The following is a 12,953-nucleotide window of genomic DNA, read 5'->3' as shown; positions in this document are numbered from 1 at the left end:
ACACTGGAACTAAAGGGGTTAAGGAGCAACTCAGAGCCTAGGTGACCTTACCCAGCCCCACCTGCAAAGCATGAGCCAGCTGAAGGTGGAGCAGAAGGGACCTATTAGGGCAGGGAGGAAGAGCTATCTTGAGAGCTCCTGAAGAAGGGAGCTGCAGAAGCCTTTTCTCTGAGGGAAAGAGCCTGCCTACTGAGCCCAGAGGGGCTGAAGGTTCAATTATTCTCTTCTTCTTTCACTACTTTGAAGCAAACTGTAAGACTTTAGTGAGAGAGTGGGTGGTAGGAAGTGGTCTGGGGAGACAGCTTTAAGGCAGTTCTGGTGTTGGACATTGGTGCCTCTTACAAGACCCTGGGCTAAAGACTAGTGGAGTGGAGGTCCTGGGTTCCCTTACTAATCCCACTTGTTAAGAAGGGCATGAAAATTCTCACTTCCAAACTGTCATTTGGGGAAGGAAACAGAGGGTGAAGACCTTTAGAATCCTGCAGCGGGGATTGGACACCCACACGGATCAATAGACAGACTAAAGGTTCCCCACCAGCACCCCAATCCTGAGGGTGGGGGACGCCATATCTTCCTTAGGAGTCTGTCACCCTGCAGATAGATAAAACTGATGGGTGACTTGACTGGAGGATCGGAACAGTAGCCAAGGGGAAATATTGGAGGTGGGGCAAGCAGAGGCCTAGCCCCCAAACCACTAGGTGATGCCACCAACTAACACTGTCCATCACAGAGACTTCAAAGCAGTTGCTCCTGGAAATGTTTCTGCTATTGTTACTCCTTCATAAATTGCAGCAAGACTTGTTCAACAGCAGCCTGGAGTTGATGTTGTTGACTCAGCAATTCAATCATCAATTTCAAGACCTCCTACATTTACTCCCTTTGTGAAGAAGCTGTTTCATCTTGCCCGGTAAGCAGGTGGAGTTCCCACCCTGCTCCTAACACAATACACTCACTGGCTGCAGGCCAAACTTACCCCCTTCTTAGGATTTCCTTTATTGCAACCTAAAAAGCAAAAACAAAGTATAAACCTCAGCCTATATTTTCTCCTGAGACTAACTAGAATTCTTCCCTGCACTAATACTGTGCCCTAGGCCCTAGTTTTCTATGCCTCGGAATGACACCCGTTATCAACTCAGACCCTTTAATATCCTGGTTTGGCATTAAAAGGATGCCATAATCTGTCAACAGGGTGAGTCAGCAGAAAAGCTCTACATCTGTGCAGAGTTCTATTGCCTGACATCAGGATGAATGAGCAGAAAAGTTCTGAATCTCTCTGTAAGGTCCTTGAACTTGATACTCTATTTCATGCCCTTAAAGATAATATTAACTAATAAATGATCAAATGTTTCCCTATATTGAAATGGAATTTGAGAAATGATACTTCCACTGGGAGTTAAGGACTGAATCCAGCTTTATGCCTTTAATGGTTAAGCAAATACTCTTGAGCAGTGAATCAAGACTGTGTGTCTGATGTATGGAATCTAACCACACCTCAGACCAATTGAACTCTTTTCTTCCCCTATACTCAGGTTGCTGTTCTTAGTCACAAGAATGCCAACTGTGCATTCTTTTCACTTAAAAACTTCCAAAGTGTTGCAATAGTTTTGAACTATTAGTAATAGTACTGAGCTCCTTGGGCCTGATCCTCATTATCAGTGGGTAGGTGTAATGGGGTAAAATTATTAACATCACCTAAGTGACTTATATGCCTAAGTACCATTGGGTGCAATGAGAAAAAAGTTCCTGAGTCACTTAGGTGCTTTTAAAAAATTTTACCCAGAGGTGTAAAGGTTGCCATTATGTAAATGAGAATTAGGTTCCTTGTGTTTAGACAGGATAGGCTGTGATTTGTTTTCTGGTACAGATATAAATATGCAGGATATGAAATTGTCATGGGAAAAATAGAAATTAATGCATTGTGGAATATTGTTTTCAAAGCAAAGATTTGGAGAATGCTGAGAACTTGAATCTGATTTTTCCACTTGATAGTGGTCACAAGAAACAGAATTCTTTTGTAAACAAAGAGGAAAATCAATAACAAATGGTTAAAAGAGAAAAATTCATGGTTTTGTCATGGAAAAAATATGTAGAAGTCCTAATTTCAGTATTTAAAAATGGAAAAGTCATTATACATGATACTTGTATTATCCTTACATTTATTTTTCCAGTAGAAAAGTGTGAAATATCTGTAATCAATAGTTTAAAAGCATATAAAGAGCCAAAAAAGGCCAATTAATGGAAAAGTTTTGCTGAATAGTAGCCAAACTCAGTGAAAAAATCATGACTCATTATAAAAACACAAACTAAAAGACAGTTTTGTCACAAAAATCATATGTCTGACAAACATACAGCTTTGATCATGACTATGAGAAATATTAATCTGAGCACATGAATTCTTGAAAATAAAGATGAAATGCTGGCCCCACTGAAGCCAATGCAAGGTTTTCCATTTACTTCAGGGGATCCAGAATTTCACCCTAAAACTTTATTTTACCCCTAAATATGACACAAACTAATAACTCAAAAGACATTTTAAAGTGGGGAAGTAAAAATGCTAGAATCACAAGAGTGATTAATGACGAGTGTACTTGTTTGTTTTTGTAGTAAGTCACTCCATTTTCTGTCTTTTCTTCTTTTTTTTAAGTTCAAAACGAACTATGACAAGAGGATGTTTAGAGTACCAATTCCACCCAATGAAACATCCGTTGTGGCTTCCGTAATAAACAATGTATCAGAGGCAATGGAAACCCTAACTCGAATGAAAGAGGAAGTGATCCCTGTTCCAGGTGCCGTCAATGGAGTGAATGCATTGGGACTGGTGGTCTTCTCAATAAGCTTTGGATTGGTGATTGGGAACATGAAGGAGCAAGGGCAGCCATTAAGACACTTCTTTGATAGCCTTAATGAAGCTATCATGAGATTGGTAGCTCTAATCATGTGGTAAGTGCCTCTGTTAAATGCTATGTTAAATTATTATGTCAAAATGTTTTGAACATTCAGCACCAGTACGTGCTGGATACTGAGGATCTGTGTTTTGTAGGTCAGATTAGAAGGTCATTGTTCAGCTTTGCCGGAAGGAGGACAGGAAAGACTGGCTGTGATTTAGTTAGGCCACAAGTTTATTCCTAAATGTCAGTGAGTACCTGGCAGATAAAAGTGTACAATGCAGATAATTCCATAATCCTTTACATATACCCGGGGGAGGGGGCTGATAGCAGACCCTCCCACCCCTTACTCATCCTGGTCTCCAGCCAACTCGCTGCTGGGATCTCACTACCTCCCTCCCTCAAATGTGGGTTAAGGGGGCTATACAAGAGGTGGGGTTGGCTCCCTGCTGTGCCAGTCACAGGAGCCCTGAAGCCCCCTTTCTCTTCATTTAAAGAATATCTCCTTTAAATCCTTTACCAATCTATTTTATGTGATCACTGTATCCATTCCCTATGGAGTACCTGCACTAGACATCCACCCACATTGACATAATGAGTCGCAACATAGTAACCTAACCATCATTTCATGTTTGCCCCAACTAAGCCCCCAACCCACTGTAGGGAAGGTGAAAAAACCCACCTTGCCTTGGCCAATCTGGTGATATGGGGAAAATGCCTTCCCAGACCCCTGAGAAAGGAGCAACTAGCGTAATCCCCACAGCAGATCATGAAAAACTTGGTATTTAACTATTTCTTGTGGGTGGGAGGATTGGTGATGCTCTGCCTGATCCAGGTAAAAAGAGGGCTTTTCCTGCACGAGTGCAGACCTAAATAGTCTCCCCAATTCCAGTCACCAGGGGTGGGGGATAAATCAGCATCCCCACACTGACCTGGTCTGAAGCTGCGTCAATCAGTCACTGTCACACTCAGAGGTCTTTCCAGGGAGGCAGCCTTTCCATCCTAAAAAGGGCCACACACCTTTTCTTTCAAGCCAACAATGTCCCCACAGCATAATGTACAGTGAGGTCATCATGGTCTCTTCTGGCCTTAAAAATCTATGACTCTAAGAATCTTCTGCTGCCAAAAATTGGTATAGCTCCATTGACTTCACTAGACCTACCCCAATTTACAGCTGCTGAGAATCCAGTCCTGAATATAATATCCATTTAGCTATTTATAACTAAACATGATGTTTTAAAATTGAGTTCTGCACAGTGATAATCTGAAAAGGATCTAAATATTTTAATGTATATTCATCGCTTGATGTATGTGAGTGGTTCCTGTTGTCATTACCATTAAGAGGTAAATATACTCTTTAGAGTCCATGACAAAGTTTGCTTGACATATAAAGATCCTCTTATCATATGCTAACTCTTATCACTCCTTCCCTTTATCTCTATAGGGAGGGAGAGATAGGTACCATGTCAATGTCCCATTTATCAACAATATGCCCGCTATTTTCATTAGTTCAGAACACTATTTGCTTTTGCAATGTGCATGGCACATTAATATGTCATTGCTATTCACAAATGTTCATTCTCCTATGAATTGTTGTTAGTTTTTATATGGTATTCTACAGACAAATAACAATGAAATCACTGCTCAGAAGAGTTACCATAAAATCTTTACAAAGTCTAAGATGCAACATTTCTCAGTCAGAGGCCAAATACAACAATTCATTTATGAAATGACATCTTCCCCCCCATGCTACAGCTGATCTTTTTACACAAACACATATACATCTCCAATGTCATGGAAACTCCTTAAGTAATGGATGAAAAGCTGTAAAGAAGTTTATTTTTTCTAATAATTTCTAATATTTTTTCAAATGTTTTGTTCTTTACAATCACATTTCTAAACATTATTAATTATTATTATACTGGAAATGTTTCAGAATTTAAAATATGGAATGAGAATTATTACATTGAGAAACTTCAAGGTGGCTTTGATGGCTGCTGAGTGTAATGTTACAATCAATGTAATAATCAAGTTATGTTATTTTACATGAGTGTAGTAAAATGACAGGTAACAACTTTGTAAATAAGACCCTGTGAAAAGTCCAGCTGCAATTAAGATTCTCTTTTATATACCTTAACTAGCAGGTTGGGGTATTGAGCGCTAGATCCCGACCTCAGCTCTGTCTGAGTAGTATTTGGCACAGCTGAGGAAAGTGGTTTAAGCTATTTTTGCAAAGCCCCAGCCCTGTGCACAGTCTCCATCATAAAAGTAGTCTAGGCTCTGCCTATCCTATGCCCATCTGCCTATGGCCTGAAGCAGCCTGGCATCAGCCAAACCTAATAGCTTTCTGGTTGTACCCCTTTCCCCAACCATTTTCAGCACTGGGAACCAGGATGCAGGTGCAAAAGGAGCCACTATGCCAGCCCTACAAAACCCAGGCATTCCCCTACACAGGGGTTGTCCTCAGGTAATTGTTTAAAGTAGCTTTTAAATGGCAGTCAGAAGTCCACAGGAGTCCATCAGCTGTAGATGGCTGGGAGATGGCCTGGCTGCATTTGGTTCCTGACCTCCTTTTTGCTGAACCTGACCCCAGAAGAGCCACGCAAGTGTTGCAGCCACTTTCACTGCTGCAGCCTCCACTAGATTGACTTGCCACTGCCCAGGATCTTGAAATGGGTCCAGGATGTTTATGGTCATTATATCAGTATAACTCTGTAAACAAACATCTATTTGTTTAGCACATATTGATTTGCTTACTTATTTGTAGGTATGCCCCACTTGGTATCATGTTCTTGATTGCTGGGAAAATTGTTGAGATGGAAGATATGGGTGTGATTGGTGGACAGCTTGCCATGTACACTATAACAGTTATCATTGGTTTGCTCATTCATGCTATTATTGTTCTACCACTACTCTACTTCCTGGTTGTTCGTAAGAACCCTTGGGTATTTATTGGAGGACTTCTGCAGGCACTGATCACAGCTTTGGGAACATCTTCAAGGTAGGCTATGAAATTTTAAGTCCCAATTATAAATAAAATCTGACCAGAATGTTTCTAGTCCTGCAGTCCATATACAAATTTCCAACAGATGTCAATGAGAGGGCCTTAGTCTACACAAATACATGAAGCATTAGAAAAGGTGGTTTTCTGCCATGAAGAAATTTACAAATGTCACTGGAGGTACTGCTGTAATTACTATGGCCAAAAATTTAAAACAATACCTAAACCTGAAATCTATGCTATAATATAATTGGTATGATAAACAACATAGGCTGATGTAACTGAATAAATTCATTGTCATAGACTAATTTTTTATGCTTTTGGACACTATTTCAGGCCTACTCCTCTCTTGTATAGAAGATTATTATATAAATGAGTATGTAACTATATTGTCTTTTTTCTTGTTTTAGTTCTGCCACACTGCCCATAACATTTAAATGTCTAGAAGACATTAATGGAGTGGACAAGCGTATTACAAGATTTGTGCTCCCAGTGGGTGCTACAATTAACATGGATGGGACTGCTTTATATGAGGCTTTGGCTGCAATTTTCATTGCACAGGTTAACAACTTTGAACTGAACTTTGGGCAGATTATCACAATCAGGTACAGAAGCCATTATCTATGTACTTTGATTCAAGGTGCCTTTAAATAACAATGATGTGAACAACTGATCATTGCATATAAGAGGGTCAGCAACAGCCATCATTTTAAAAGTATTTTACTTTAGAAAGCTTGAGTATCTATGCAGAACTTAAGAGCTGTAGATTTATATTCTGCTGTCCAGTGAGTGCATATTCCAGTTGCAACTTATGTTAGAGTAAGTTATTGCTATGAAGAATGCTAGGAGCAGACAGGGTGTTACTGAGACATAGCAAAGCACCTGATGCTGTCTAATTGTCTGTTTCTATTTGTGATTCCTCTGCATGTGAATTACGCACCATAAACAATCAGCACAGTAACATGCTACAATACTAATGCTAAAGGAATACAAATTAATTCGAGAAATCTAAAATTTTGTTCATTATGAACTTTGTGCTGTAAGAAGCATTTTTAGTTTTAAAAAAAGTCATCCTAGTTCAATATTCAATCAAGACAAGGGAAAATTCTGCTTTTCAAAATTCAAAAGCCTCATAACTCATTTTGATTCTGGATATCTGCTCTCCAGTACATATATGAAATTTGCCATGGATTATATGGATACTGTCTTTTAGAATAAGTTCTCCAGTATTACATAGGGATGATAAATGATGTGTTATCATTAGATCTGTGCTTTAAATCTTGATTCATCCAAACTATGGATCCAGATCCACACTTTCATAAAGTTTGTTTGTGTTCAGACTGGCGATTTAGATCAGACCCATCTCTAAAATAGACATTTCTACTTAAAGAACCCTTAGGTCTCTGCATCACGTGTTTCTCCACCAATGTGAAATCATATGAAAAATCAGCAGGAAAACTACCCACTCGAATGCCTGCCTTGATTCAGATTTTTCTCTAGAGCCTTTATACAATTGGGACAATTGTCTTTTCCTCTTTTGTTTGTACAGTGCCTAATACAATGGTGTGCTGCTCCATCCCTGGGGCTGCTAGTTGGTATCACAATTATAACATGTGTTCATCCTAAAATCAGTAATTTTCTTCATAACTTTTAAAATGTTTACTAAATAGTAAGGAGTATTCTTTTTGGAAATTGACTTATTTCTTCACTGTCATCTCTCTGCATAGCATCACAGCTACAGCTGCCAGTATTGGCGCTGCAGGTATTCCTCAGGCTGGACTGGTCACCATGGTCATTGTGTTGACATCTGTTGGTTTGCCTACAGAGGACATCACTCTTATCATTGCAGTGGACTGGTTCTTGTGAGTATTTCTTACACAGTCCTTAAAGGGCTATAGCGTATTATAAAATACATTGGACAAGGACATTCTGATAATTTCTGAACCTGCAAGTCATGTGATCAGTTGGCTTACTCCTTTACTAAAAAGAGTTGAAAATTGTGGTTACTTTGAAGAATAAAGTTTTACCCTACCATGAAGGAGGCTCGAAGTCTGAAAATTCAGTGGTTCAGTTCAGAGTTGATTTATCTCAACCCTTCTGGCTGTACAGACCAGTGAAGGTTTGTGTGCTTTCCCTAAGGAGGGGTGAATTGAATAATTAGTCTTCTGAATAATATGCATATTAGCCTTATCAGCCATCTGAATGTGGCCAGACATTTGGCTAATGTGGCTGACTCATTTGTTTCCCCACCTCTGTGTCTGCTAGAGCGGGGGCTCTCGACATTTTCTTTCTGAGGTCCTCCCAATATGCCATGAAAACTCCAGGGCCAGAGAAAGGGAGTGGGGGGCTGGCTCAGAGCTCCAGGCTTCAGCTGCCATGGACTCTGAGTTGAGAACCACTGTGCTAGAGGAGGAGAACACTGAGCAGCATTCCTACATCTGTAAGTACTTGTGAAATCCCCTTAGGCCCAGCTGCATTTCTCTGTGCACGGTTATAGGGATAGAACAGCATCACTGTCAGCAGCAGAAGCCAGGAACCTTTCCATGTCTTCCAGTGCAAATAAGGGTGACAGACAGGCTGCTCCACTTACCTGGAGATGCCTTTGTGGGGCTGGGGTAACTGAAGAGGTAGGTGTTCCTTCAGTCCACGTCAATATCTGTCAAGGAAGGATAGCAGCCATTTTCCCCTTTTCTCCATCCCAGTTCTTCAGAGAGTATTTATTTGGATCACTTGATGATTACCTTTTCTGTTCATTCCCTCTGGGGCACTGGGCATTGACCGCTGTTGGACGACAGGATACTGGGCTAGATGGACCTTTGGTCTGACCCAGTATGGCCATTCTTATATACTGTTATGTCCTTTTCACAGTCCTGCGTCTTATCTGGGTAGGGTAAAGGGGGATGCTGCTAAAAGTGAGAAGGCAGAGGAGAGATGAAATGGCTGTTGTTATCCCATGGAAGACATTCAGACAGGGATGAGAGATCACCTAGCTGTTCGTTCCTACCACCACCCCACTTCCTTATAGCAGCTCAAAGTAAGTGTAGCGAAGTGTTTGAGCCCATTGAGAGGGAGTACAAGGGAATTCAGATGAGATGGATGGGGGTTTAAACAGTTCCCCAATACTAGGGTCATTTGCCCATCCCTATGCATTACACTGTTCCTCACAGGGTTGCCTATGGATGGTGCTACTTCTAGGACTGAAAATACAGCAGCACCATGGCTCATGTTGTGATTCAGTGCGTACCAGAAAGAAAAATGTGCTTTACCCCAACAGTAGTGTTACTTATGGCAACAATGTTCAGTTTTTAAGGGTATCACAAACTCTGTGAAATTCTCACCATGTGCATAGATCCCAAACATTTAAGGTCTAGGCAGGTGGATGTGATGAGAAGGTGAAATCCAGCTCCAATCTGGCTCCAGAATTGTTGTGCATTCTTCCTCTCCAGCTGTTATTCCAGCCTATGGACTGTGTTGGGAGTCACTACGTTTACATAAATATGTCTCAGTTGCTCCTCTGTGGACCTTCCTCCAGCCCTTTACCATTGGGGCCTTCTGTGCAACTCTTTCACAGCATGTAGCGGTTATATTTACACTGCCATTTGGAGACTTAAGTGGTACAAAGGCCCTTGCTCTGGGCCTTTGCACCACGCATGAATCTCACCCTAGATTATTTACAATAGTTTATTTTCATTCTGGGAATGACAGCTAAGAAGGCAACATTCAGTCAATTCAGATATTAGGAGGTCATTACAGCTGACTTATTGTAACATACTCTCAAGCCCCCAAACATGAACTGCCACAAGCCCACTCTGCTCGGATCACCTCATAACACAGCAATCATATCCTCCTGTGAAATGGCTAGTACCATTATGTCTCAGGTCACTGCATTAGACTTAGAATTCTGGTACAATTGTTAGTTTCTGCAAAGATGAAATAATGCCATTAGCATTTCTGATAAATTAATACACATAGAAGTATTGGATCATTGCATGGTTATTTCCAAAAGCTATTTTAACACAGAGACTCTGAATGTTTCACTTAAACAAGTGGGGAAAATAAGACTAACTCAACTATTTTCCACAGGGACCGTCTCCGTACCACTACAAATGTCTTGGGTGACTCCATTGGTGCAGGGATCATTGAACATTTGTCACGGAATGAGCTGAAGAACAGGGATGCTGAGATGGGTAATTCTGTGATAGAGGAGAATGAAATGAAAAAACCATACCAATTGATCTCACAGGAAAATGAGAGCGTAAAACCATTAGACAGTGAAACCAAGATGTAGAATAGAACAGGCATGAGTCCAACACTAGAAGTGTGAGAAATATACTTTCTACAACCATTTATATCTTGTTTTCAAGAAGTCCATTTATATCTTGCTTTCTCCCATATGATAGCATTGGAACAGAGTTAATCAAAAACATTCTGAATTAGCAGTGACCAAGGTATGTGTTTGCGTCCCACTTAAAAAAAAAATTAACGAGTTATCATACTGGTCCTGCTAGAGATGTGCTAACTGTGAGGAGACGGGGACAGGAAGAGAGAGAGTGTCTATTAAATCATTAAAAAACATACCAGTGTATATGTTACTCAACCCTGTAAATGTGAGCTTGTTTTTATAAGCTGGAAAGTCACAATAGATAATACAGCCTGAAAAGGGTTTTATTTTTTTAAATACCTATTGCCCATTTCTTAACATCAGTAAGCACACAAATCAACATTTTTAACTTGACAACTGCACCCAAACAAGGAAATTAACAGGATTGCTTTTTTTCCCTTCTGGTGATATGTTATTTCTTTATCCTATTACTAGCAGGACAATAAAAAGGAGGACTTTTAAATTTAAAAAAAAAAGTTGAGATGTTCAGGTAAAAAAAATACCCACTATCAGCACTTTTATCAGCTGAGCTGAAATGTCATTTCTGAGGAGGTGATTTCTTCTTAATAGGACACTTTAAGGTCAGTGAGGGCCAGTTCTTGACAAGTGCTTAGCACTTTCAGCTCCCACTGACCAGCACACACTTATACATATGTGTATTTTCATTCACCTGAGTAGTCCCCTTAACTTCAATGCCACTACTCACATGAGCAATGTTACACATATGCAGAAAAGTGCTTGAAGAATCAAGTCCCTAGATTTTATGCTCTTTGGGGTGGGAGGTGTACTTCATCTGTGCTCAGAAGGCACATAACACACTGTGGGTGCATTCACAATCTAAATAATCTGTAATAAAAATAGCAGAGAGGGCCAGCACTTTCCAAGAGATACTTCATACCTGGCAAGAGATGCTCAGAACCTAACTGGATGGGGCTCTAAATCTGTCTTTGTGTTGCTAAAATTGCATTACTGGAAGTCCTGTGACCAAGACGTCACTTTCAAAAAATGGAAATCTTGTCATCAATTAGCCTGGTGTCATTCCATAATTAAGTAGTAAAACTATTAGCCAAATGTACCTTGTTTTACATAGGTGAGAGAACTCCTCATCCCACTGGGAGGTTCCAATATCTTTGTGAGTTTACCAGCAGCATCTCAAATATAAAAAATAATTCTTTAGAAAGCAAAACTAATGGGTGTTCTATTACTTACTAGGAAAAAATATATATAAGCTGCAGAATAGTAAATGCGTTTAATAAATGTTAAAAAGATAATAAGAAAAGATTTTTAAGAGTAATATTGTAGATCTCCTTCAAGTCACAGAGAAGGAAAGAAAAAAAAGGGGGGGGGGCAAAATACACTCCGAATCCTAAGGCTTTTTTTTGTTCATTTCAAGATTATTCCCCGAAGAAACCCTTTTATGAAAAATATTGCTTGTACATATTTTCCTTTTCCACTCCTTGTATTACTGTAGGAGTCAAACTGGAAAGATTTATGGTGCAGTTAGAGATAGGTAGCTGAGGAATATGAATTCACAAGCACAAAACTGGTTGAGTGGTCTATTTTATTTGAAAATGTTTGGTTTTGTTCTGAACTAAAAAGAGAGACAGACAGACAGACAGACAGAGAACTGAGACATTCCCATGTCATACCACAACTGCCACTTGCCAAACATCCAAGAACATCTGTAGCTTTTGGCTCTAGAAGAGCATAAGAATTGATGTGTAAATGTCAATGTAACTGGTGCAAATATGAGTGTGATTTTTGAAGGCAGTCTTTTCCCATTTTTAAAGCAACAAGGCAGGCTTCTTTTTCCAAGAGTGACAAGTACTACTCATTTTTAGCAGCCCAGTCAATGTGAGCAGGAACAACTCATGAGTGAAGTGAGCAGAATTTAGCCGAGAGTATTCAGCAGTCAGTGCTTTAATCACCTCAAAGCTCTAGATGAATCTCTGACTGAAAGTGATAAAGTGTGAACTTTTTTTGCTAACAGAATGAAGACCTAGAATGCAGACAAGCATCTTCGGATATGTAATTAGAGATATTTCTATATAGATCCTGTATTCAATGTGAGTTTATAAAAGTTAACTTTAGGATGTCTGGAGTAACAGTTTAATTTTTGTTGAGACTCTGTTTGGAAATACCCTGCAAAGACTTAATGTAAATGGTTGTCTTTCTATGACACAAGTTGAGAAAAAAGAATTGTGTCACAAAGTTTGTGATTTTTTTTTTACTAACTTTGTTTCTTATGGAAATCAATTACTATAGAAAGATTCCATTTCCCATCTCTCATTGGCTCTGCATTTGATTGCACCCAATGTGGATTGAGTAACATTACTTTGTAGATGTATTTTCAATAAAAATAGTTTTACATTATTTTCGTATTGTGTGATTTCTTTCTTTGTAATGGGGAAATCTTCAAATGCATTCCAAATATCTGAACTCGTATTGTAGGGTTTCGGAAAATCCTGTACTTCTTACCCAGCAGGAGTTTATTAATGCATCAGTACTTCTCAAGAATTCAAATACCCATTTCTTAAACTCTCACATGAATAAAAGGTGAATAATAGAATGCAAAAGGTGATTAAAGGAAGAAAAATGTGACAAAGGGAAAAAAATATGTAAAAAAACCCAGAAAGAAATGTTAATTCAAGTTAAGTTTATTTTGGTTCAAATTCATATAGATATT

At 39.4% G+C, this 12,953-nt stretch overlaps 1 protein-coding gene across 1 annotated transcript in view; it reads left to right on the top strand.

Moving 5' to 3' along the window:
* Window positions 1-12,640, top strand: part of SLC1A3 (solute carrier family 1 member 3) — an 82,185-nt gene extending 69,545 nt beyond the window's left edge. The window contains exons 6-10 of the mRNA XM_030567187.1: window positions 2,645-2,940; window positions 5,653-5,886; window positions 6,297-6,491; window positions 7,614-7,748; window positions 9,970-12,640. Coding sequence (XP_030423047.1) covers window positions 2,645-2,940; window positions 5,653-5,886; window positions 6,297-6,491; window positions 7,614-7,748; window positions 9,970-10,174 — 1,065 coding nt within the window. The 3' untranslated portion in view covers window positions 10,175-12,640. The remainder of the gene's footprint in view (window positions 1-2,644; window positions 2,941-5,652; window positions 5,887-6,296; window positions 6,492-7,613; window positions 7,749-9,969) is intronic.
* The last annotated feature ends 313 nt before the right edge of the window (window positions 12,641-12,953 follow it).

The sequence above is a fragment of the Gopherus evgoodei genome, chromosome 6 (assembly GCF_007399415.2).
Source record: "Gopherus evgoodei ecotype Sinaloan lineage chromosome 6, rGopEvg1_v1.p, whole genome shotgun sequence".
NCBI classification, from domain to species: domain Eukaryota; kingdom Metazoa; phylum Chordata; order Testudines; family Testudinidae; genus Gopherus; species Gopherus evgoodei.
The sequence above is the reverse complement of the archived record's forward strand: the minus strand, read 5'-3'. Positions and strand labels throughout refer to the sequence as shown.